Source organism: Loxodonta africana, chromosome 9 (genome assembly GCF_030014295.1).
Source record: "Loxodonta africana isolate mLoxAfr1 chromosome 9, mLoxAfr1.hap2, whole genome shotgun sequence".
Lineage (NCBI taxonomy): Eukaryota > Metazoa > Chordata > Mammalia > Proboscidea > Elephantidae > Loxodonta > Loxodonta africana.
Window position 1 is genome coordinate 24,177,703 of NC_087350.1, and position 25,383 is coordinate 24,203,085.

General features: G+C 42.5%; 1 protein-coding gene across 3 annotated transcripts in view; it reads right to left on the minus strand.

The window, feature by feature from the left end:
• Nucleotides 1-7,574: 7,574 nt before the first annotated feature.
• The window catches only part of NTRK2 (neurotrophic receptor tyrosine kinase 2), a 444,402-nt gene continuing 426,593 nt past the window's right edge, over nucleotides 7,575-25,383 (minus strand). For all 3 annotated transcript variants that reach the window (XM_064291176.1, XM_064291175.1, XM_023544718.2), the window contains 2 exons: nucleotides 8,358-8,516; nucleotides 7,575-7,760 (listed from right to left, as the gene is read on the minus strand). In XM_064291176.1, coding sequence (XP_064147246.1) covers nucleotides 7,575-7,760; nucleotides 8,358-8,516 — 345 coding nt within the window. The remainder of the gene's footprint in view (nucleotides 7,761-8,357; nucleotides 8,517-25,383) is intronic.

The following is a 25,383-nucleotide window of genomic DNA, read 5'->3' on the forward strand; positions in this document are numbered from 1 at the left end:
TAATGAGGTTATTAATAACAATACTTTAAAAGTATTGTTCCCATCCAAGAAATTAGGCATCCCTAAGGGTACATGGAAAACTCCAGTGCTTGGTGATTAAGAGCTACAGCTGCTAACCAAAAGACCAGCAGTTCAAATCCATGAGGCGCTCCTTGGAAACTCTATGAGGCAGTTCGACTCTGTCCTACAGGGTCGCTATGAGTCAGAAATCAACTTGATGGCAACGGGTTTGGTTTTTTTTGGTTTAAGGGTATATGAAAAGGGTAATTATCAGGGGGAACGCTATATGGGTTACACTGGGAAGCAGGCTAGGACCTCGTAAAACTTGACTTTGGGTGTGGATTTTAAATTGATACCATTGTAATAGCACCAGTAATAGAAATATAAAAATGTAATATGGTAAAAGTTAGGATCTTTAATAGACCAAATTGGGTTATGGCTGACCAAGGCACTAGTGGTTAAACTCTGCCCCTTTAATCCACCATTTCTTTGAGTGGGACATGCACTTTGATCCCAAAGAGACATATTCTATTTGGATTTTTGGGGCAAACTGTTTTCTCCCCTTGTATAGCTTTAAATTACCCAGAGGCCTGCTGAGTTTTAACTTGGTTGTATTTTTTTTAACTCCAGGAAAATATATCCATACCACCGAGATGGGGTTCTCTGAGGCCATGTTCTGGAGGAGTTTTATTTTAGGACAGTCCTGAAACCTTCACAGGAATGTTGCCCTGATGCTTGAGGTGCCTCTCAGAGAGGGTCGAGGAGAAGAGAGAAGGGGCTGGACACTGGGACTGTGAAATTCTGAGGAATCAAAGTGAGGGGGACCTCTCTGATGGCAGAGAAGAGACAGGCTACAAGACTCTGTGAAACCACCCCCACTCGTGTCCTCCCCCAATGTTTGTGATATAAGAAATACTGGTTAACACAGAAGCCAAGAGAGCAAGGCATTCTGCATGTACTTACTCCCACCCCTTGGTCATCTGACCCTCAAAGCTGCCTCAACCCAAGGATGTGACAATACACAACATGTCTCTTGGTAGGTGGCTTAGGTCTGCTCTCTTAGAAACCACAGTGATTCTGTCTCCTCACTCTGCGCTGTCCAACATGGTACCACTAGCTCATGTAGCTATTTAAATTTAAATAAAATTTAAAATTTAGTTCCTCAAGCACATTGGCCACATTTCAAGTCCCCAATAGGCCATGTGTGGCTGGTGGGTACCATATTGCACAGGGCAGATAGACTGTTTCCATCACTGCAGAAGGTTCTATTGAACACTGATGTTCTAGCTATACATGATCTAAGTTGAAGTATTGGATTTACGGTAGGGTTAGGCCACTGACTTTCACTATCTTTGACTAACGAACACAGTGGAGACCCTCAGTGGTACAAATGGTTAATGTGCTTGGCTGCTAACTGAAAGATTGGAGTTTGGAGTCCACCCAGAGTTGCCTTGGAAGAAAGGGCTGACAATCTACTTCTGAAAAAACCAGCCATTGAAAGGCCTATGGAGTACAGTTCTACTCTGACACACACAGGTGGCCATGAGTCGGAATCAACAGGAATGGCAGGAATGAACACCGCAGGCATCTGGAGTGACCCATCTAACAATACACACATACATTCATACATAAACAACAACAACAAAAACAAGCCCATTGTGGTCAAGTCGATTCCAACTCATGGCTACCCCGTGTGCTGCAGACTAGAACCACTCCGTAGGGTTTTCTTGGCTGTAATCTTCATGGAAGTAGATCATCAGGCCTTTGTCCCGTGGAACCCCTGGGTGGATTCAAACCGCCAACCTTTGGGTCAGTATCTTAGTGTGAAGAGTTTGCTCCACCCAACAAACCCCATACACGCATACGGGGAAAAAAGACCACACCATGTCTTGTGAAAATTCTATAAGTTTTTTTAAAAGTAATCACCACGTCACTCTTAGTCTCTCTTTTGGAGGATGTTATTTTATTGTAAGACATCATTTTTATTAAATACACTGTAGTACAAGAGACTTTCCATGTCAGGTTGAGAGAAGCTGGTCACATGATTTACAAACAAAACTTTTTTTTTTTTTAAACACTGATTTTCAGGTGTCACTTTGAAATCAGCCAAGATGCAGTGGGTCGTATAAAGCAATGGGCCTCAAAAGAGATTGCAAAACAGGAGCCGGTAAGTATCGGCACAGAGACGTCACATTAAAAGGAAAAGAAACCAAAACAAAAGAGTTCCAAATACCAGGTCACAGTTGAAGGGGAGCTGTATCTGCAGAGAGAGATTGAAATGTGTGTGTCTACGGCCCGGATATATACAAACATCTCTCCATATACAGAAGTGAATGTAGAGAGTGCCCACATCTCGAGGCAGATTTGTAACTCATAGGTAGGGATCAAGGAAGGCAGGGAGCAATATTTCACCAGAATTTGATCGTTGGTCAAGGGGTTACATATTTAAAATCCACATTTAACTCGAAGACCTTGTATTGAAAATGTTTCCGTGTGTTTTATACATTTGTTAAGCAATAGAAAGATATACAAGCTGCAAGATGTAGGCCTTTTACATTTCATTCTATTTTCTCCAATTTTTTTTTTTTTTTCTCCTCTTCAAACACTTGGCTATTAGCAGCTTTTATTATGTTTGCTCTAGCATGTTAAGCATTCAGCCAACCTTCGTTCGGAATCATTTTTTATTAATGCACAAAAATTAAATCCACACGGACCTGGCCTAGAATGCATAGACTGTAAAAATGACATCCCCACCTTTCCCCATGTCGTCTCCTGAGACGTGTGTTAAGATGGCAAAAGAGTTGCTTGGTTGCGGTTGTGAAATTCACAGTGTTTTTGCCTGCAACACATATACATATTTATTTGTTTATTTTTTTTTTGCTTTGCTTTGTGTTTGTGATGAATGGAGCAAAAAAAATATATATATATATAAACATGTGTGTATAAATAAATAAATAAATAAAGGTAAGAAGAATGCAAAAACTAAGAATATTCAAGAACCTCTGACTTGAGCAGCAGTGATGCATTCCAGCCCTGACAACAAGAAAACACGCTTCCCTGTGCTATCATATGTAACCATAAGTCCCTCCCACCCTTAAGTCTTTAGAGTAACACGGGAAATTCAAGTACAAGCTGTCATAACCTCAGAGTCTCTGCATTCCAGTGAAGCATTGTGAAGAAACGGATTTAACTGCTAACTTAGCCATTTGGGGAGGCAGGTCACACTACCCCGTCCTCTGGCGAGATTTTCCCTAACACTGATACATGGTCGAACCAAAGCTCAAGATTGAAACTAAAAATTCTCAGAGGGGAGGGATAAAAAAACAAAAAACGGGAGAGCAAGCGAATTGTGTGTGTGTGTGTGTGTGTGCGCGCGCACGCGCGCAGTCATTTATTTAATTAGATACAATTTAATGCTACTGGCATTATAGAGTGTCCAATTTACAAAAAGAAAAAAGCCCATTCTTGACCAGGGGATCCTGTTGTCATGGCTCTTTACAAAGGACAGCGTTCTCCTCTGCTGGGCATTGCATTCAGATGCCCATGTGGGAATTCCTAAGAGTTGCGCATCTCACTATGGGGCCTTGGACGTCTCGCCATTGGTCTCGAAGACCCTGGGCTCCCAACATTCCAATTCTTTTCTGGAATGTTTGGACGCTGAACCGAAGTGTAAAGGGGTCACCATGGGACAATGTGAGCGTAAACAAATGAGCAAAAAGAGAGGGGGAAAAAAATCACTTTTCCTTTCCTGGACCTTTACATAAGGAGATGTGTTTCGGTCTGCGTTTTCCCTTGCAAGGAGCCTGAGAGAGGACCGGATGGAGGGGGACGGCTTTGACTGAGCTGTGTTGAGAAGCACATTATCTGAAGTATGTCTTCCACCTATGCAGAACTGCACAGGGTTAGAGACTACAACGTAATCCTACCAACTGGGGGGAATGGAAGCACTAACAGCAAAATGACATAAGAAAGTTTTGGTTATTTAGCAGATTTTACGCAAATTATTCATACTGCACCCTACTTATAATTATTTCTATTACTGTGTGCCTATAAATTTATACACCAACACACAAACACACTATGCATGTGTGTTCGTATATGTATAAATTGAGTATTTATAACACGTATATAAATACACAAACATACCACAGGTAGCGCCGATGTGAACACATACGTATAATATGAATTCTGATATACTCCTTTATAGCATATTTCAAAATGTTTTCTAAGTAAGCCTGATTGTGACATTGGTTCAGTGTACAAGGATTTAGCAGAAGCCATGAGCAGGATTATGTGTCACGATGTCTCAAGCTGTTTGTCATCTCACGTATTGCATGTTCTTCGAACTTCATATCCTGCTCCACGAATTTATGTAAACGGACTTTCTTTCCTGAACTGCTTCTTTGTAGAGTCTGCTGCATCAGACCGCTCAAGGGAAGCATGATCTAGCGGTCAAAATCATGAACGTCTGAGTCGGAACACTTGGATGAAGTCCCAGTGGGGCCGGTAGTTACCCTGGAGACTTGTAGCATGCCACTTAACTTTTCTGAGCCTCAATTTCCTCACCTTTAAAATGGGAATAATTCCTGCCTTATCAGGATTAAAGATGCTAATGTATACAAAAAACGTTTGGAAAACGATGAAACAATATAAATGGAAATAATGGCTCAACTGGGTTTAGGCTACAGAATTTGGTTTGTTGCTGCTACTCCTGTCTTTTTTTTCTGTATCTGATGGCAGACCACATCCGGCCATCATTGCATTTTAGAAGGGGGAAGAGTATGAGAAGGAGAGGTGGTGAAGGAAGAGTGGTGAATATTTTCAAATATGCTGTGGCTCGTTCTGCTACTTTAAGAGCAATCTGGGGTTCTTTCAATGTGAGACGTCTCTGAAATCACACGTAGTCTTGAGACAACAGAGAAAATAATGATAATAATAATAATAAACAGCAGTATAAATAACTATAAAACTTTGCACTTGCATAGAACCTTTCAGTTCAAGGCCTTGAGGGACTTGTCAGAAGGTAAGTTTTTTTTTTGCTTTTTTCCTCCAGAGGAAAACACAAAACTCTAATGGAATGGAATGCTCCCTTCTCATTTGCCTTAAATCCTTGCTCTAAAACTGCACGGCCCTCCTTGAATTTGATACCTTCAGATATTACCTCTTTTGCTCTCTGTTAAAACAAAACAAAGAACTTGCAGCTTCTTCCCCCCAGAGCAGCTGGCCGGTCACACAGAATGACGAACTTGTGTAGGTTTTCAGGTCATTGCTGATGGAATCTAGAAAAGTTGTGTACAAATCTGCCTCTTCCTTACTGCTTGACAGAGCTCCACAGTGTTTTCCCAGTACCATGGTTCCTTAGTATGACGTGTACGTGCACAAATATATCATGGAGATATGGCTTTCGTTATATTATTATGTGCGTTCTGGAGGGTTTTGTTTTTCCACTGATGAAGAGATCCAATAGCTGAACTTCCACCTCTCATAGACCGTCACAGAACTTAAAAGGACCGTAGGGTTCATCTTGTCCAATCCCCTCCCTCGACCCCAGATGTGCCTGGATTTCCTTTTGTTCTCTGTGAATTTACACTTCTGAATTTTTGAGAGCTGGCTTTCAAAGCCTATAATGGAAAACAAGATGCCCCGGTAATTAATGGGTGCCAGCAAAATCTAAACGGAGCTACTGCACCTTCAGAAACAAGTATGAAATCAAATCAGCTAAGGGGAATTAAAAATCACTCCTTTCCAATCTGGCTCATATTATAAAGATGTCAAGTTAGCAAAATTCCCCTCACAGAGGGTAGCAAGTTTTCTTGAGGAACAGAAAGAATTTTCTTCCTTGGTATAACTGACCATCCAAATATCTGTAAATTTCTATTCGAATGTACACCCTCTTTTTGCAAAACCAATGACTACACCCAGAAGCACACCTCCGACACTGGGTCTGGGCACAGCCTCTCATTAGCATGTTGCGCCTAATTTTTTATTTTTTAATGCAGTGAAGACAACAAAACAACATACTGACAATGGAGGACAACTGGAATGAAAACACTCTCCCAACCAGAGCCCAGAGCAAGGCCTTGGCCTGTGTACACTGAACATCAGTACATGTGGTATCCCGGGGTGAGGTCTCCTTGCCCTCGGGGATTGGTTCTGCGCTTCCCAGACCCGTGGGTTCGATTGAATGAGGACATCCAGGCCTCAGGGTCCACATGAGCTGAAGCCCATCACCACCATACAACGCAGAGACATATAAACTCTGCTAATGAACTCCATTAGCTTCCCCTAATTATATACGTTATACCTTTTATAGGTCTGCTCTACGTATAGGGGGCACGACACCTGGAGCGGTAGTTTCTGCACACAAGGTAGTAATCGACGAAGACCATGCACAATTTTGCTTGCACAGGTGAAAGGATGGGTGGGTTAGAAGGTAGGGGAGGGAGGGAGGTGCTTTCTGAAAAGTTCAGTAGAAGAGAAGCTTGCCTCCACATTTATAGCGTGTCTCATCTCTTCCAAGTCCTTGGCCTTCACATCTGACCCTGAAATTATCTCTGGACAAGAATTCACCTATTTTCAGCCTAGTGTGCCAAAGGCTGGGTGGATAACACTTGAAAAACAAGCCAGCGCTATCACCATGACCTACAGATGCTCGACTGCATATGAACGTATGAGGCACCATCTTGTGCCTCACAGATGCCATCTTTTCTCTTTCCCACACTAGAGTGCTTCTGGTGATAGGAAAAGAATAGTGCTGTGGCACAGAGTTCAACAGTCTTTTTACTCCTCAGAAAAGTCCTCGGGGGAAGGTGCTGAATATATTCCTTCTGGCTAACAGTTGCTGGGTTTTTCCTAAATTGGGATTGATGCCAGCTGATCCCAATGCTCGACTTTGTTCTTCCCATAGTGCAGTTAATAATAAATCTTCTTTCTCTCTGTTTTCAGTCTCCCATAGATAAAGGCTTCCCAGATTGAACACAAGTTTTCCTTTTTCATACACAGGCTTAAGCCATCCAAAAACAATAAGAACAGTAATAATAATAAATAAATAGAAGTGAATCCATAGAAACTCCCGGTGTCTGTACAGCAGAAGTGACAAAGTTTGAGTCAGATATTTGTTTTCCCTTTTTTTCATCCACATCAAAGGCAGGAATACAACAAGGCATTGTTAGTTGTGGTGGGCAAACTGGAGTGTCTGCTGATATAACAAATTAGGTTTGTTAAGGCCTTTGTCTATGCAGAGTTAATAGTAATGCAGAAGCCAGATTGAGTAAAAAGAAAGGGTAAGGACTGAGAAGCAAGGAAGACAAAATAATAACAATAATAAAACAAAAAGTGGGGAATGAACCAAGGGAGATGGAAAGAGAGAAGAGATAATGCCAAAAAGAAGTCAAGACCGTGTCTACAGATGGAGAAGTACACATTGCTTCCCACTGAAAGCGTCTCGTTGTCTTTGTTAATACTGTCGGAGTTAAGAACAGCGTTTTGATGGCATCCAGCAGCAGTTAAAAGACGTTCGTTCTCTCGCCGTCTGAGGAGGTGCACTGGGAAGGATCGGTCTGGGAGAAAGTGCCCTAGCCTAGAATATCCAGGTAGACCGGAGATGCCTTGGCCAAGTTCTGGAGGAGGGTATGGATGCCCTTGATGTTCTTCCGCATATGGGGTTCTCGCTGCCAGCACCCCAGCATCAGCTCATATACCTCCTGGGGGCATGTTCGAGGTCGCTGCAGGACTCGGCCCTGAGTAATGCATTCAATCACCTGGATGGAGATCAAAGACAGGATCAGACAAGAGAGAAAGGAATGTAGATAAAATAAATGGCAGGGCACAGAGGGCCAGAAGAGAGGGCTGTTTTCAAGAAGCCCACTTCATTATTATTACTGTTTGTTTAAAAAGAGCAATGATAATAGGTTGGTTTATACCATAGTTAATTTGACTGTTTTTTCTCCATTACTTAAGCCACTTTGATTTCACAAAACTAGTGGAGAAACAATGGGGCCCTTGGTGGTTCAGTGGTAGAATTCTTGCCTTCCAGGCAGGAGACCAGGTTCAATTCCTAGCCAATGCACCTCATGTGTAGCTACCATTGGTCTGTCAGTGGAGGCTTGGGTGTTGGATTTCACAGCAAAAGTCATTCCTCAGTCCTTCTTTTTTATCACCAGAGAATCATAGACATATCAGCAAACACAGTGCTTTTCTATCTCTAAAACTCTTACAGGATGACTATACTTTGGCCATGACATTTAGGGACAGAGAAGGCAATTTGGGGGGCATTGCCTCCAGCAAACCTGAAAGACCCTCAGCTGACGGAAGCACTCAGTTCTCTCAGGGGTCTCAGGCCCTGGCCCAGTGCTCACCTCGTTATTTGATAGCTGGTACCAGGGCTGCTTGCCGTATGTGAAGATCTCCCACAACACGACCCCCAGGCTCCAGACGTCACTCTCTGTGGTGAACTTCCTGTACATGATGCTCTCCGGAGGCATCCAGCGAATGGGCAACATTGTATGGCCACCGACCTACACAAAAGGGGCAGATAGGAAGGCATCTGTCAACCCGGAAACCAAGTTTCCACCATCAGGGGAAAAAGGGTGGGAGGGGGGTATGGGGAGACATTTTTTCTTTCTCATATTTGCCTTTATTAGTCTTATTTGTTTATAAACTTGTAAGAAAACTATGGTTTCTTTATACAGGTAGCCCCCAACTTATGACATATTGGAGTTACGATGAACCGTACTTATGGCCATTCTTTTTTTTTTTTTTTTTTGGTACATCTTATCATTATAATATGTACTACATACAGTGTTGCAGCACCTAATTTGCTGATTGTTATCATTCTCACACCAACCCTCAAAGACAAATACAGATCAAATTTATAGACACTAATAATAAAGCAAATAACAATGAAAACTAAAAACAAAACACAAGGTATCGACTTAGTCAGAACCGACTTAAAATGGAGTCATCAGAATGTAAGTTAGGGATGACCTGTACCCTCAAGCAATAGAGACTGAGGGCAAAGATGATTAAAATGTATATTTTATATTATTTGCAATTCTCTCTGTCTCCAAACTAGATAAGAATAGTGATACAGTGGGGTGGATAAAAAACATGCACTCATACTTTCTGTATGAGGATAACTTCATCTTCTAATTAACAAGATGATCTTGACCAGGATAACAACTCCTGTTGCTGTCAAATCAATTTCGATGCATCGTGACCCTACAGGACAGAGTAGAGCTTCCCCATAGGGTTTCCAAGGAGTGCCTGGTGGATTCAAACTGCTGATTTTTGGTTGGCAGTCATAGCTGTTAACCACTATACCACCAGGGGAGTAATAACTAGGTGGGGGAGGCGCAAACAAATTATTAACATGCTTGGACGTTAACCAAAACGTTGGAGGTGCGTATCCATCCAGCGGCACCCTGGAAGAAAGGCCTGGCTACCTACTTCCAAAAAATCAGTCATTGAAAACCCTATGGAACACAGTCCTATTCTGAAACAAATGGGGTCACCATGAATTGGAGTTGACTTGATAACAACTGGTTAGGTTTTTTTTAACTAGCATTCAAAATGGCCTACCCAATGACTTTACTTCCTTAGCAAGGGCAGGATTTCCTTCCCCTGTAAGGTGCTCCTTGTGTGTACTGCTGATTCGAACATCCTCACCACAAGCCAGTGGTGGGCCAGGCAGAAATTATTATCTCCACTTTACAGATGAGGCAACCGAGGTTCAGGTTGCTTAAAAGACACAAAGAGCCCAGGTCTTTGGACTCCAAGCTCAGTACTTTCCTCTGCTACAAGACACTGCAATTTAGTTTATTATTTACTGAGGAAAAAAAAAAGCAAGTTTCTCAAAAAGTTCATTTTAGTGAAAACACCGAGGCTAGGGCGTCCAGTGGGAGTGGCCTTTGCATAGTCAAAGAGAACTTGTTTTATAGCGAAGACTTCTTTATGATTTTCTACCACATGGAGAAGAGTTAGGAACCCTGGTGGTGCAGTGGTTAAGAGCTCAGCTGCTATCCAATAGGTTGGCAGTTCAAATCTACCAGCCACTCCTTGGGAATTCTATGGGGCATTTCTACTCTGTCCTATAGCGTCAGTATGAGTCGGGATCAACTCGATGGCAATGAGTTGGAGGAGAGTTTGGCATCTCATTTCCAGTTGTGCAGTCCTGTAGGGCTGTCTAATTTTAAAGCAATGAGAGACTTTTGAATAGCAGCCCTGTGAAGAGGCTGGTAGGTCCCCTTCTTCATGCTGGTAAAATGCCAGCACTCCCACAGGCTGGACGTGGCATGCCTGATGCCCGGCACAGCAAGTGGCTTGTATTTCACCAAGAATTACACCTGTTACAACTCTTGGCCCCTCAGTTTCTAGACTAACACCACATAGAGTTTCTGCCCAATTATAATTCCTAACATCGAATTCTGACTCATTAAAGGAGCCATGCCTTAAATTGGATTTCCAGTGCCTGAAAAATGATCCTCAACCCCCAAGAGCTGACAGTGTCAGAAACATCTGCTATGCTTGACCACCTCAAAGGATGCCCTTAGCACCAAAGCAAGCACAGAAGTGTGAAAAGAGGAGGATGTTTTTCTTTTTCTTTATTCCCCCCTGTTCTTCTCTGTACAATGACTCCAGATCTGACAAGTAGGGACACAACTTGCTGGCTCAGGGTTAAGATGTCCCCATATCTTCACTACTCAGTTTTCAATAAACCAAAAGCTACAACCAATTATGGGGACGGTGCAGGACCGGGCAGAGTTTTGTTCTGTTGTGCATGGAGTCGCCATGTTTTGGGAGCCACCTTGACAGCAGCTAACAACAAGGTTGTCAAGAAGTCAATACTCAAGCAGATAATTGTGCAAATCAGTGCATTATAAATTTGATGCACTAAACATTCTCAAGGTGTTCCCTCCTTGTCTATAACCTTTCCCATCTTATTTCCTCAGTAGGAAATAACCATTTTGGATACATTAATGAGAAGGTCAAGCCATAGGACTCCCCCATCCTTCTCACAGGGCCCCTTTAATTGTTCCTCTCCTTTCTCAGGTTCTCTGCACTGCTGATGGCCAGGAGTTCAGGCCAAAGCAAAAAGCTCTTATTTCCTTTAAAGGAGATGGGGGAGAAAAGATTCAAATTGTGATTTACATGTTTTCCTATCCGGTCATTTATTTTATGCCTGCAATCTCTCTGGGACAGATTTTTCACTTTAATTCTTTCACAAATCCCTTGTGGGATTTCACACATGCTGTTATAAATAACGCTTTCCTTGTTCTGATGTCAAACGGGTGAGTGGTGGGAGAATCTAATAAAAGTTCAGACAGGGTTCACAAGTTTTCTAAACTCGCTCAGAACATTTCTGAACATTTCTTTTGGAGACCTTTCTCAGGATTTGGGGGGCAAGTCACAAAAGTAGACAAAAAAAAGGAAAAAAAGTCACCTTTGTTACAAATTACTGTCACATTCCAATCACAGTGAATCGATGGTTTTTGGACCTCACAAAACCCCATACTGAGCTGCCACAAACACAATGAGACATTTGTTTTTTATTGTGCGACTTGGCAGCTCGCCCTCACACCCTTGCTTAAATATTTGTGAGATGGAATGTGATCCAAAGGGTTCAAGAATGACATTGGAGTCAGAATTTCTTCTCTTGACTGCCCAACAGCTATGGTTCTAGAAGAGATGCTCCAATTATCCAGATGGGTCAGGCAACATGCCCTTCACTATACTCACCAGATTGAACCTGATGCAAGATGAGAAAATACAGCTATCTGGGGGGCTAACTTGGACTTGAAATTTTTATTTTCTTCAAACCAAGACTCCCAGGGTTCTAGTTCCTTCTGTGCTATTAACTAGCGTGGAGAAGTTGCCTTAGCTCTGGCTTTTCTCTTTATTGGTAAGATGTGAAGGGTTGGACTGGCTTTTAGTTACTTCTGCTGCCATCATAGTCATCTGTTATAGATTGAATTGAGTTCCCCAAAAATATGTATTGAAGTCCTGGCCCTTGTACCTGTGAATGTGATCCTGTTTGAAAATAAGGGTTCTCTTTTGTTATGTTATTGCAGTTATAACAGAGTATGGCGGGTTCTAAACCTAATTATTTCTGAGTTATACAAAGAGCAAAATAGACACAGAGACACACAACGGAGTGATAGATGCCAAGGATATGCCAAAGAACTCCTAGAATTCCCAACAAGAAAGGACCTGCCCCAAGAGCCATGCCTTGAATTGGACTTCTAGCCTCCTGAACCATGGGAAAATAAATTTCTATTCTTTAAAGTCACCCATTTGTGGTATTTTTTTTGTTACAACAGCACTAGGTAAGACATCATCCATCATATACATAATACCTCACCATTTACAAAGAATCTTCACACAATTACCTTATTTGAACCCAGCATTTACTCTCTGGGATAGATATTGGCTCACTGGGATATTACAAATAATGACCAAAAGTTCAAAGAGTTTAAGTAGCTTACCTTAAGCCACACACACAACTCCACCCCACTGGACATCTTGTATTTAATATTCCGATAGCTCACTCTGTGTTTCCAGCTTCTCTTGCTCCCTGAGTCCGGCCAGCAAGCCTAATGTGGTGTCTCAGGCAGAACTTACCCATTGCTCTTGGAAAACCTGATGTCCTTTCCTTTCTATCTGTTTTTCAAAGGTCTCCTAAAAGGCAAACTCAAGTTCCACCATTTCCAGGAACTTTCCTTTCCTGCTCAGTGGCTGTTCTAAGCACCAGGAAGCCCAGTAACCTTAGCACCAGCTGCCGAGGAGTCAGTTTTGACTTATAGGTTCGTGATGGTGGTTTATCAGAAGTAGATCATCAGGCCTTTCTCCCAAGGATCCTTGAGGAGCACTCAATCCACCAACCTTTCAATTAGCAGCCAAGTGCCTTAACTGCACAATCCAAGGACACTAGTGCCCTTAGAACAGCTCTGGTAACACCAAAGACACTCTCTTCTTTTGAGAATGGACCACACATGCTTTGAGAGAGATGGATGTTAATCAGTTATGCCTGGCAGGGGCTGAGGGGGCCAGCAGTAAACCTACCACGTCTCTGAATTGAGCTTCTTGTCAGAGCTGATATTTGGGGATGAATTCTCAATTGTGTTCTTTCAGAGAGATCAGTGTTCCCAATTTTCCAATCCATTTCCCAATAACTTCTTTAAACTCTTGATACGGCCAAGGCTTAGAATAGATGAATGCAAACCATCTTGACTATTTGATACTACAAATAAGAATGACATAATGAAATGTAACCAAAAAATATGGGCTCCACAGAGAGTATAAGAGAACTCTAAGTTGTATAAAATTACGGCAGACTAGGAAGAAAGGCCTGGTCATCTTCTTGTAAAAATTAGCCAATGAAAATCTATGTATCACAACATAAATGTCATCTGATATAAAGCTGGAAGATAAGCCCACTAGGTTGGAAGGCACTGAAACAGCCACAACAATAGGCTCAAACATCCTGGTGATCATGAAGATGGTGTGGGATAGGGCAACGATTCATTGTGTCGTACATGGGGTCACCATTACTCAGAACTACTTGAGGGAAACTAATAACAACAGCAGTAAAGTTGTATAAGGAATCCCATTCCTCAGTTTTCCGTCCATACTGTAAATGAGGGGAGTGTCCATGGTGCAGACCTGGAGTTATTCAAACTGTGAGGACATCTAGGAAGACTTCTAATTCATAATATAAGGGAGTGTGACTAGTGTCCTATATCCACAGGGACTGCAGAAAAAGGGAATAGACAAAAGGAGGAAGTTAAAATATGAAAATAAACAAAAAAAAAAAAACCTTGGAGGACCACGAGGAGTGCTAATCATTACAACTTAGCTAAATGAGCAAAGCTAATTAGAGCAATGCCTGAAGCCCAGGACCAAAAGAAATTCCATGGCACCTAAATAAATCAAGTTACCGAAAATAATTGTTTCTGTGTTTAAAACATATGCAAGGGGAGAAAGAACCCCCAAACTCTTTAGCTCTTAATGTTTATTTCCATGCACAAACACCCAGTGCCGTTGAGTCGATTCTGACTCATAGCGACCCCATGACACCTCATAATTTTGACAGTGATATGTATAGGTAAAAAAATGTATAGGAGGCTCTGTTAAAAAAAAAAAACCAACAAACAAAAAAAAACAACTTTATTCTAGTTAAAATACCTGGGGCCTGATCATCCTTTAAATCTACTTGTTTGGAAGGTATTTCAGGGCAATAATTCCTGGGAAAAATACTAAAAGATCTTTGATGAAACTGTCTAGAATTCCAGATCAATGATTTTATCATTTTTAAATAAAAGCGGACAAATATAAACAGTATTTATTTATTTCTTTGTTACCCACCCCCCCCCCCCAAAATTCAAAGTGCACGTTCTTTCATCATTAGGTTATGAATTGTGAAAATTTCTCCCATGGCTTAACAAGCATTACAATTTGTTTCTCTAACACTGGAAAACTAGGACTTAGGCAAGTTAAGGAACTTGCTGAACAAGTTTAAATACGACTGGTAACCTATTCATGCTGAGAGTCTAGGTTCTTTCTCATATTTTTCAAATGTACAAATCATCTTTATTCCTGGTACAAATCAATGAGGAATCCACAAGTCACTTTCCAGGTTTACTGGGAGATAAACAAGGAAGTAATGAGTTTAGACCTCCTCCTTCTGTTGAGCTTCTAATAAAATGCACCTACCATCTCCTCCTCATCTTCTCTTTTTTTCTCCCTGTATCCATTCCTCTCTGTGTTCCCCTTCCGAGCCCATTCCTACCTACTTCCCTTTTCAAATCTTCTCTCAAATTCCGCCTGTTCAGTTCCGTATCGAATACCAATGATGTATTTGGTCTTGCTTGATTCTTCTCTTATTTCCTCAAATGATTATGCCTACTGCTGCAAAAGACCTCTTTAAAGTTTTAAAAGCAAAGATGTCACTGTGATGACCAAGGTTTGCCTGGACCAAGCCATGTTTTTTTCGGTCACTTCACAGGCATGCAAAAGACAGAAAAAGGAAAACAGAAGAATTGATGCATTCCAATTGTGATGTTGGCAAAGAATACCGACTATACCAAGAACTGCCAGAAGAACAAACAAATTAGTCTCAGAAGAAATACAACCAGGATGTTCCTTAGAAGCAAGGATTGCAAGACTTTAGCTTGATTAGTCTGGATACGTCATCAGGAAAGTCTAGCAGTTAGAAAATGTCATCATGTTTGGTAAAGCAGAGGGTCACTGAAAAAGAGGGAGATCTTCAGTGAGATGGATTGACATAACAGCCACAACGATGGACTCGAGATACCAAGAATCATGAAGATAACATAGGACTGGGCCATGTTTCACTCTATTATGCATTCAGTCATCATGAGTTGGAGCTGACTCAAAGGCAACTAGGAACAACAGCAATCCCCATTCCCACCGTGGCTCACTCTCCCTCCATGGTGATACCCAGTCTCCTTCCCATGGAGCGGCGCAATGACAGGCAGAGGTCTTTCTATATATGCAAAGCAAATGCCTAGCTGGCTTTGAAACCCCTGGTGATTTTAAGGCAAATAATGCTAATGGCAACCTTCTAAACTCCACTAGCAAAGACCAGTGATGCCTGGGAGGCCACTTTCAGCTTGTGGTTTTTACTCATTGAGTGAGTGATAACTTGCTTGGAAGCTAAGCATTTTACTCCCTTAGAAACATGCAGGCCAAAGGGCAAACCCCATTAAGAGATGATTAGTTGTGACAGGCTTTTGGCCACGTTAAATATTGACAGGGCTTCTAGGCCTCCTTATCACACCCCCGTGCACCATTCCTTTGCTTCAGCAGTTTCTCCTGATCCATTCCTTAAAAATTCATGAAAGCTGTAAACTTTAAGGAATGGTTGGACCTTATTTACTTATTTATTGTGTGTTGCATCTATAATACGAGGTTAAAAAAGACAGACAATTTATATAAAACCTTCCCCTTGGAAAACCTGGAACCCTTGTGGTCAGGCTGTGGGCGGCTTTATGGCCACATCCAGGAAGATCAGGATTTGTTCATTATCAACAGTGATGGGCGCTTCGGTGGCTTGTGGCTACTGAACCAGGGGGACACTTCATGGGAAGAAATTCAGCCCTTCCTGCGTGCCTCACACTACTAAATGAGCGCAGGTGTGACTGAGTCAGGAGAGGAGCTAGTATCAGCCTGGTCATCCTCTCTCTCACAGTGGGAAGTCATCATTGCTACACCATGAACTATGAGACATTGGTGGTTCAGGGGTAGAATTCTTGCCTTCCATTCAAGAGGCCCAGTTCGAATCCTGGCAAACGCATCTCATACGTAGCCACAATTCATCTGTCAGTAGAGGCGCGTGTATTGCAGAGGCTTGTATGTGTTGCTATGATGTTGAACAGGTTTCATGGAGCTTCCAGACTAAGATGGGCTAGCAAGAAAAGCCTAGTAAAGTAGAGGGTCTACTTCCGAAAATCAGTCAACAAAAACCCTGTAGATCACAATGGTCCAAGGCGCAATCAATCATGTTGATGGCACAGGACTGAGCAGCATTTCAACACTGCCACCGTGAACCAGCTGTTATTTGCAGCACAAAAACTCCTTCATTGTCTTTTACCATTTACAGACAATCTGGTCATTGTCATTAGGGTTGAATCTTAGAAACTTTAAGGCCAAGTATGTTTGGACCAATCAAAGGAAGGGTGTGCTGCACTTACTGCAAACAGTAATTTTGCAAGCACCTTTTTTTCATAATTCAATTTCTGTGCTGCCAGGACGAGGTGACTGATCACCTGTGTTGAAGGGGAAAGTCACAGAGGTCTCATCGCTATCTCCCTGCACTTGGATTCTAGGTGAGCAGACAAGGCAGATTTAAGACAAAATTTCCATTGAAAATTCACTTTGCCCTTATTGTACCATGAAATAATAATATAAATAATGATGGTGATGACGACAATCAGCTCTCATGTTTATATAGCAATTTTTGCTTTTTTCCATAGCATTTCCACATCTATTCACTCTATAATAAGAATAACAAAACTAAAACCTATTGCGGCTGAGTCGTTCCTCATAGCGATCCTATAGGATAGAGTAGAACTGCCCCATAGGGTTTCCAAGGAGCGGCTGGCACATTGAACTGCTGACCCTTTGGTTAGCAGCCGAGCTCTTAGCCACTGCACCATAGTAACAGTACCTACCTCAAAAGATGGCTGTGTGGATTAAATGAGATGATGTAAGGACAACTCTTAGAATGAAGCCAGACTCCAAAGTCTTATGTGATGCCATCATGTGACACCATTCATATGACATTTTTGAAAAGGTGAAACTGTACACTAAAAAGAGTGAATTTTACAATAGGTATTTTTTTTATATTATACCTCAATCTACCTGACTTTAAAATAAACACAGTTCTGAGAACCATGCCTGGCACATAGGAAATGTGTGATAAACATCAGCTATTGTTGTTATTCTAAGTATCCGATGTTCTAACAATCCTGTGGGGTGGGTGGGGATACTCTTTTGTCCCAAGTTAAGAGATAAGCTTCTCCAGTCCTTGGACCTACAGTGACTTGCCTGAAACCACAGGGCCAGGAAGTGGTAGACTGCTTCAGGGTCTAGCTCTCCCAATGCTTGGCACGCCTTTCATTTGACCTTAAGTGTGACACGTAGTCAGAGTCAAGGATGGGAGAGGCTTTTCTTGCCTATTTTGTTATTTCTTGCCATTCTGGTTCCAGTGTATGCCAAGGGAGCAAAAGCGGTTCTGAACATGAGAAGGTGAGCGTCTCTGGTCTAGTATGTGGGCTCCAGTCAGAATCTCCATGCCCCCATGTGCAGACCTGGCCCCGCCAGTCCCTTCCCTCCCCTGGTAACTCTGGATGACTTTCCTATGGTCAGCTAACTCTAGAGCACAGCAAATGGCTTAAACTTGCCATTATTCCACAGCAGTGTTCCCACCTCCCAGATTCAGTTTATTTCCAACACAAATCTTAGTGCAATCTCTGTCCCCACCTCCCACCCCACCCCGATTACCCTGGGGACAACTAAAGGAGAGTGAGGAGACGCTGGAACTCCCTGGAGATGTGTAGGTAAAGGAAGAATGGCTTCCTGGACTGCATGCTGCCTCAAGTGATGTCCTCCCCAGGGCTCACTGTCCCATGACATAGGGACCATGCTCATGTGCACTCTATACGGTGAAAAAAGCCAAAGACCCCAGTCTTAGAAGTGATAGTAGGTTCACCTTATTTTACATTTGGCTCTAATTAGGTGCATAAAAACCATCTTCAGTAAACCATAAAACTCCAATCATACTGACGTTTGAGAATCACATTTGCATCTAGAAACAAGAATACTTCATTTTAAGAATAAAGTATAAATTAGACACTAAATTGGCATGTTCTCCCATCTCTCTGATTCCCCAGCCCTCAATAACTCTTATCAATATTAATAGAGAATTTCCCAAGCGGATCAATGGAAGGGTAAAACCTTTGGAAAGCACTAATGCAACACGCTGTCTGCATGCGATTATTGTGCTTATACATCGCTTAACAATGGAACCTTGTACATCCCAAGGGTATACCTTTCATCAAGCTGCCTGTTCTTAATGTTCAATGTTACTGAGCTTTTTATGGCCCCCTGAGCATTATGGTTTTCAACCCAAGAGAACTATCTGACTCCATAGCATTTGAGACCCAAGCATTGCCCCCTTTCATGATAAAAAGTTACAGGGGCTGGCAGGGTGCCGAGAAAAGGCAACCAGGACAGCAGAAGCAGTATCTACCTGTGCCATTGTCTGTGTTAAGGTGATTGCATTTTGTTGGCTTAGTACCCGAATTCTGATATGAAATTGTTCCTCTGGAAACACAGGCAGTTTCCGGGTTATGAAAGTCTGACTTATGGACAAATCATGTTTGCCCTTTAATGCTATGTAAATCCGCCTTCACTTTGAAATGATTGAACCAACCCCTACTCTGAAGGAATTCTTCATCACAGTTACCTTCTCTTGCTGCATGTGCAGCTTTTAAATCACTGAAAAGGTTTCCAGCCTTTTCTGGCACTAAAATAAGACTAAATAATCATGTGCACCTGTTCCGATTTACCTACAAATTCGACCTACGGACTTAAAGACACAGTTAGGAGCAGATCTAGTTTGTAACCCGGGGACTGCTTGTAGCTTAGGGAGGTTGATAGTTCTGCTAGATTAAAAAAAAAAAACACTGCCATTGAGTCGATTCTGACTGATAGCGACCCTATAGGACAGAGCAGAGCTTCTCCTTAGGGTTTCCAAGGAGCGCCTGGTGGATTTGAACTCCCGACCTTTTGGTTAGCAGCTATAGCACTTAACCACTACACCACCAGAGTTTCCTGCTAGATTTTAGAAGAGGAAGAAATCAGTGATTCGTCAACAATGTAAGGGGGAAAAGAAGCTCCTTTGTATTAGAAACCACACTCTCCATGCAAGCTGTGGCTGCTGCTATTACTGCTACCCCGGGTGCATTATGTCCAGTAAGTGAGGGATCGGGTTTCTGGATGGTACCACATCCCTGTCCCACCATTAACCCCAGCTTGTTAGTTAACACTGAAGACCCGGGCAGAATCTACATTCCACCATTAACCTGAGCTTAGGACTTAATGTACCGGAGCCAGTGAAAAATGAATAAGGTCCTGTTTACTCCCAGCTGCACAAGCCCATCCTGATACAGAAACTGATGTCTGTGTCCATGTGAATGTGACAGTAATGGGGAAGCCTCTTTCTCCAGGGAGCACTAATGCCCACTTTCTACCATTATGGTCCTTTTCTGCTGTCTCTATAACATGTGTCATATATGATTGGGACATTGGTTACAAAGGGCCTTATGATTTCTTATTGTGATGGTAAGAGTTAAGAAATGATACAATAAAATCAGCTCTCAGTGACTGAGCACCTGCTTCATATGCCATGCTCTGTGCTATAAACATTACCTACATTTAAAAATCATTTTGTTCATACCTCTCCAGATATAAGTGCAGATAAAACATACCTTCAGAAAGTACACATATCATAAGAAGAGACTGTTTTGCAGTTTTGAACCTGGAGCTCAGTTTCTGCCCAGTGGGCTTTTGAGCCCTGGTAGTGCTGTGGTTAAGCGTTCAGCTGCTAACCAAAAGGTTGGCAGTTTGAATCCACCAGCCACTCCTTGGGAACCCTATGGGGCAGTTCGACTCTGTCCTATAGTGTCGCTATGAGCCGGAATTGACTTGATGGCAATGGGTTTGGTTTTGGGGGTGGTTCCAGCTCAGCGTCATGGAAAACCAGTGTAGAGCAGCCCTGTGCTTTTCAAGCTTTTCCACCAAAGCACCCCAAAGAACGAAAAGGACAGGATGTTGTTGTTGTTACATGCTGTCGAGTTGATTCCGACTCATAGAGATCCCCTATGACAGAGTAGAGCTGCCCTATAGGGTTTTCTAGGCTGTAATTTTTATGGAAGAGGATTGACAGGTCTTTTCTCCTGTGGAGCAGCTGGTGGATTTGAACCATTGACCTTTCCTTTAGCAGCCGAGTGCTTAATCATTGCACCACCAGGCCTCCTGAGGACAAGGTGAAGGGGGGCAATTGGGACCATGCCCGGGGATCTAGCCCAAGATGCTTATAACAGGAAAAACCAGTTGACCTCATGTGTGTCAGAGTAGGACCTCTATAGGGTTTTCAATGGCTGAGTTTTTAGAAGTAGATCATCCGTTGGGCCTTTCTTCCAAGGCACCTCTTAGTGGATTGAAATCTCCAACCCTTTGGTCAGTGGTGTAGTATGTAAACCATTTGCACCACTCAGGGACTACATAGTAAGTATAGAATTTCTTTAAAGTCTTATATTTAATCTTGTACATCCATATAATGGTTCCATTAGACTCCATCTGTGTTACGAAAGATAATCTTTTGTCCTCAAATTATTTATCAAAATCAATGCTTTGGAAACATGTGCCATGTTTATCTTGCTGCTTAAAGAGTCTTGGGTCCAGCACAGCCTCTTATGTCAATAGCTCCCTGGGCACCTGTTTGAGAAGCACAGGTGCCATAAAGTACATGGATTTTGAGTCCTCAGACTTGGTTCTCTATCCCAGCTCAGCCACTACTAACCACGTGAACTTAAATAAATTATCTAATGCCTTAGAGTCTCTCTTTTTCATCCAAATAGGAATAAACCTATGAGCCTCAATTAAGCCTATAAACTTCCCCAAAAAGCTAAATTCTGGAAGAGGTGGTCCTTGTCTTGGAGAACAGCCCTAGGGCCAGGACTTAGAAAAACAGAAAAGGAGCATCTGGCCAATAGCCTTGGAATAACAGCAAAAACTCTGCACCAGAATTCAAAACAGTTCTGCCCATTGCACAATTCTGAAGGGCACCATTCACATTGTATTCCATGCAAATGGCTCTCCCTGGAATTGTGCAATATGGCAGCAGTCTAGATTCTAGTTCTAGTGCTTATACCTCATCGTCTCCTTGTAAGCCACAAGCTTTTCCTTTATAGAATGGGAACAATAATACTTATTGTGTTTTACCTGTGAGCCTCAAGCAAGGTAGCCAATGTTAAGTATGACTTAAGTGGTAACACCCAATCCATTTGCAAGATACCATTTATCTTGCTTCTTTTCATGTACCTTTATTTCAGTAAATTTCAACAAACTTGTATCTAGTTTGTGCTATGTGCGCTGTGAGGAAACAACGTAAAATGAGATATGGTCCTCACCCTCAGGAGCTTGTTCTATAACCATAATGCAAGGCAGAGATTCAATGCTATAATGGAAATGTGAACAAATGACCTTGGATCATGATATTCCCACCGATTATGAGGTTGGCCCATCCTTTCATCTAAGACAACTCTGGGCTTCCTTCCACTAAGAGGTCGATATTAGGGGTCCAAACATTTGCCAGTATGTCCAGTGGATCACATGGATGGTGACTGTGGAAGCTGGCTCTTGGGAAAAAGCAGGAGGGAAAGTTTTCCAAGAAAGATATTCTCCATCCATTGCCCTGAGGTCCTAATTTCTCTCTCAAATTTCTTAAGAAGGAGGAGTTGGCCCCAATGCCCAAGCAGAGCTTGTAATGGCTGAGGGTGCTCTCATGGCCAGTGTTATTGATTTGAATTGTATCACCCCAAAAGATATGTTGAAGTCCTAACCCCTGGTACCAGTGAATATGAATAGGGAGTCTGAAGATGTTATCAGTTAACATGAGATCATACTGGAGTAGGGTGCTTCCTAATCCAATCTGAGTCTTGTTCTCATAATAGAGAAGAGATAGAGACACACGAGGAAAAATGGTCATGTGATGACAGAGTTATGCTGCAGCTGCCAGCCAAGGAATGCCTGGGGCTGCCAGAGGCTGAGAGATAAGAAAGAACCTTCCCCTAGAATCACTGGGGAGAACATGGCATTGCCAACATCCTGAATTTGGACTTTTAGCCCCCAGAACTGTGAGACAATAAACTTCTGTTGTTTAAAATCACCCAATTTGTGGTATTTTGTTATGGCAGCCTTAGAAAAAGAATAAACTCAGTTTGTGTTTACCTTTATGGCTGATATTTAAAATCTAAACCGGTCCAGTTGTCATTGAGTTGATTCCAATTCATGGCAACTCCATGCGTGTTAGAATAGAACTGTGCTCCGTAGAGTTTTCAATGGCCAATTTTTTCGGGAGTAGATTGCCAGGTTTTTCTCCCAAGGTACCACTGGGTGGCCTCAAACCACCAACCTTTTGCTTAGCAGCCGAACACGTTAACCATCTGCACCACCCAGGGACCCACCATGTGCTAGGCACAACCAGAAACTTTACATATATTATTTTATTCAACCTCATTGAATCACAAGCTGAGCCAATGTAGAGTGAACAGAGTATATCAGTCAGGGATTACCATTAGCTACCTGGGGCTTTATTTCTCTCATGTACTAGAAACCCTGAAATCCGCAGTCAAGGGCTGGTGTGACACTCCAAGAAGTCCTTCCAAGGACATCCTTCAAAAGACATCTCAAATCTGTCCTTGACTTTCCACCCCCATTTTGATCTCCCCAGCCGAGTTCTTCTTCATCTCCCTCCTGGGCTACCGCAATGGCCTCCTAACTTGCCTTTTTCTAATCCTTTGTCCATACGGTAGCCACAGCAATGATCTTAAAATATTAATTGCATCATATCCTGCTCATTTTTCTGCTATAAATTCCTCAATGGCTTCTCATTGCCCTTAGGACAAAATGAAAACTTGTTAAAATGGCTGTTCATATCCTGCATAATGAACATATGGGACCTGACCCATTCCTCTCGCATTCGCTTTTATGCTTTTCTCTCCCCTTGCTTGCAGTGCTGCTGCCACTCCGATCTTCTGTCTGTTTCTTAGATGACCTTAGCTCTCTCTTGCCTTAGGTTCTTCAAACATGCCACCCTGTATGTTTACCTCGTTAACTTTTAGTATCAGGGCTTATATTAAATACCTATTCTAAGACATCAAAATCAGGTTCCCCTGCTGGGCTACCCCCTCAGTAGGTAACACGACTCACTGGCCCCTCATAGCACCAATCACAGTTATGATGACATGTGTATTTGTGTGGTTACATGCTCGGTCCCTGGGTGGCACAAACAGTTTGCTCTCAACTACTAACCTAAAGGTTGGCAGTTCAAACTCAGCGATGTCACAGAAGGAGGCCCTATTGATCTGCTTCTGTAAACGTCGACAGCCAAGAAAACCCTATGGAACCCAGTCCTACTCTGACACACATGGGGTCACCACGAGTCAGAATTGACTCGATGGCAACGGGTTTTTGTTGTTGTTGTTTACTTTCTTGCTATTTTCCTCTGCCACTAGACTACAAGCGTCCTGAGAAAAAGCACTACCCAATAAGTCTTGAATGTTCAACAGATATCTGTCAATAAATAGATAGCTTTGGCTGCCTTAGGGAGCCTCTGAAAATTAGAATGTGCGTGGTCTCTGGGTGAATAGATAATACAGTATGAAATCAGTATGGAAGGACAAGAGGCTAAAGCCAAAAAGGCAGCGTCCTGCAAGCTCAAAGTGGTGCTGCTGTTAGCACGGACCCCTTAGAGAGGAGACGGGTATCAGAGGGGGGGAAGAAAAAACCTGACAGTAGCTGATTTGTTTCAGTGAGTGACACCCGTTTCTAATTTAAACTGTAAATAACAAATGGAAACAGATGTTTGTTGTATACGGGGTAAAGAACATATGGGATAGCTTACCACGAAAAGCTGTTAAAGTCAAAGATTAATAAGCTGGAGTGACACCAGTAGAGGAGAGGATTTGAGGGTACTGGGAGAAGTTGGGGCGAGAATGGAACTGCTGGGCTCCCTGCCCCAGGGGCTCCCTTCCTTTGTTCCTGTTGTGGTTGGCCCCATTGGCCAACCCCAATGAAGCTGTCCCACTTATGGAAGCCTTCTGCTGTAGCCCCATTGGAATTGCCTGTGGGAGGGGCTCAGGATGGCAGTCCGGCCTGGAGGTGGATGAGACCAGTCTTGAAGCTTCCTTGGCATGGGTCTTAGTTGCAATGACTGGAGAAGTAAAGAAGGGCAGCAGAGATTAAGGAGAGGGGGACTAAAGACCCCCAAACCACCCATCATCATTGCCACTGCCTCCTGCATAAGTTACTCCATTGCTCTCACCTACCACCATAGATTGACAATCTTACATCATGACCAAAGTGGGGCAGAGTGACTCAAGGCTGAAGTTAAACTGAAAGCCAAATCACCTATTTCTCAAAGGACTATCCATTCCCATCACAATAGATAACATTAAGAAAAACAGTTATAGTATTTTGAGGATTATCAACCCCTCCTTGCACAGAGGGTATACTGATTTTTTTTTTTTTTAATCACTGAGTTGATAATCATTTTTGTCTTGGTATTACTAATTCAGTAAAAATATATTTAACACCTACTGGGTGCTGGGCATTATCCTAGGCACTGGGGACACAGATGTGAATAAGTTCCATACCTTCATGAAACTCTCATTTTAGTGAAAGACACAGACCATACATAAAAAAATATGTGTGCAAGAAAAAAATCATGTGGCAACAAATACTATAAAGAAAAATAAAGTAGAATAAGTGGGTGAAAAGGATAGAGAGCAGGGCTATTTTAGATAGGGTAATTAGCAAAGACTTTTCTCTGTAGGTGATACCCAACAACAGATCTGAATAAAGTGGAAGAACAAGACAGACAAATAACTGGAAGAAGTGCATTCCAGTCACTGGGATTAGCAGGGGCAAAGGTCCTGAGGCAGGAACAAGCTTAAAGTGTTTGAAGGTCAGCAAAGAAGCCAGTGTGCCAGGAGTGACTGGAGCAAGGGGGTGAGTAGTAGGAAGGAAGTAGGGTCTTACCCAAGGGCCATCATGGATGGGGATCAATGGCATAGCTGC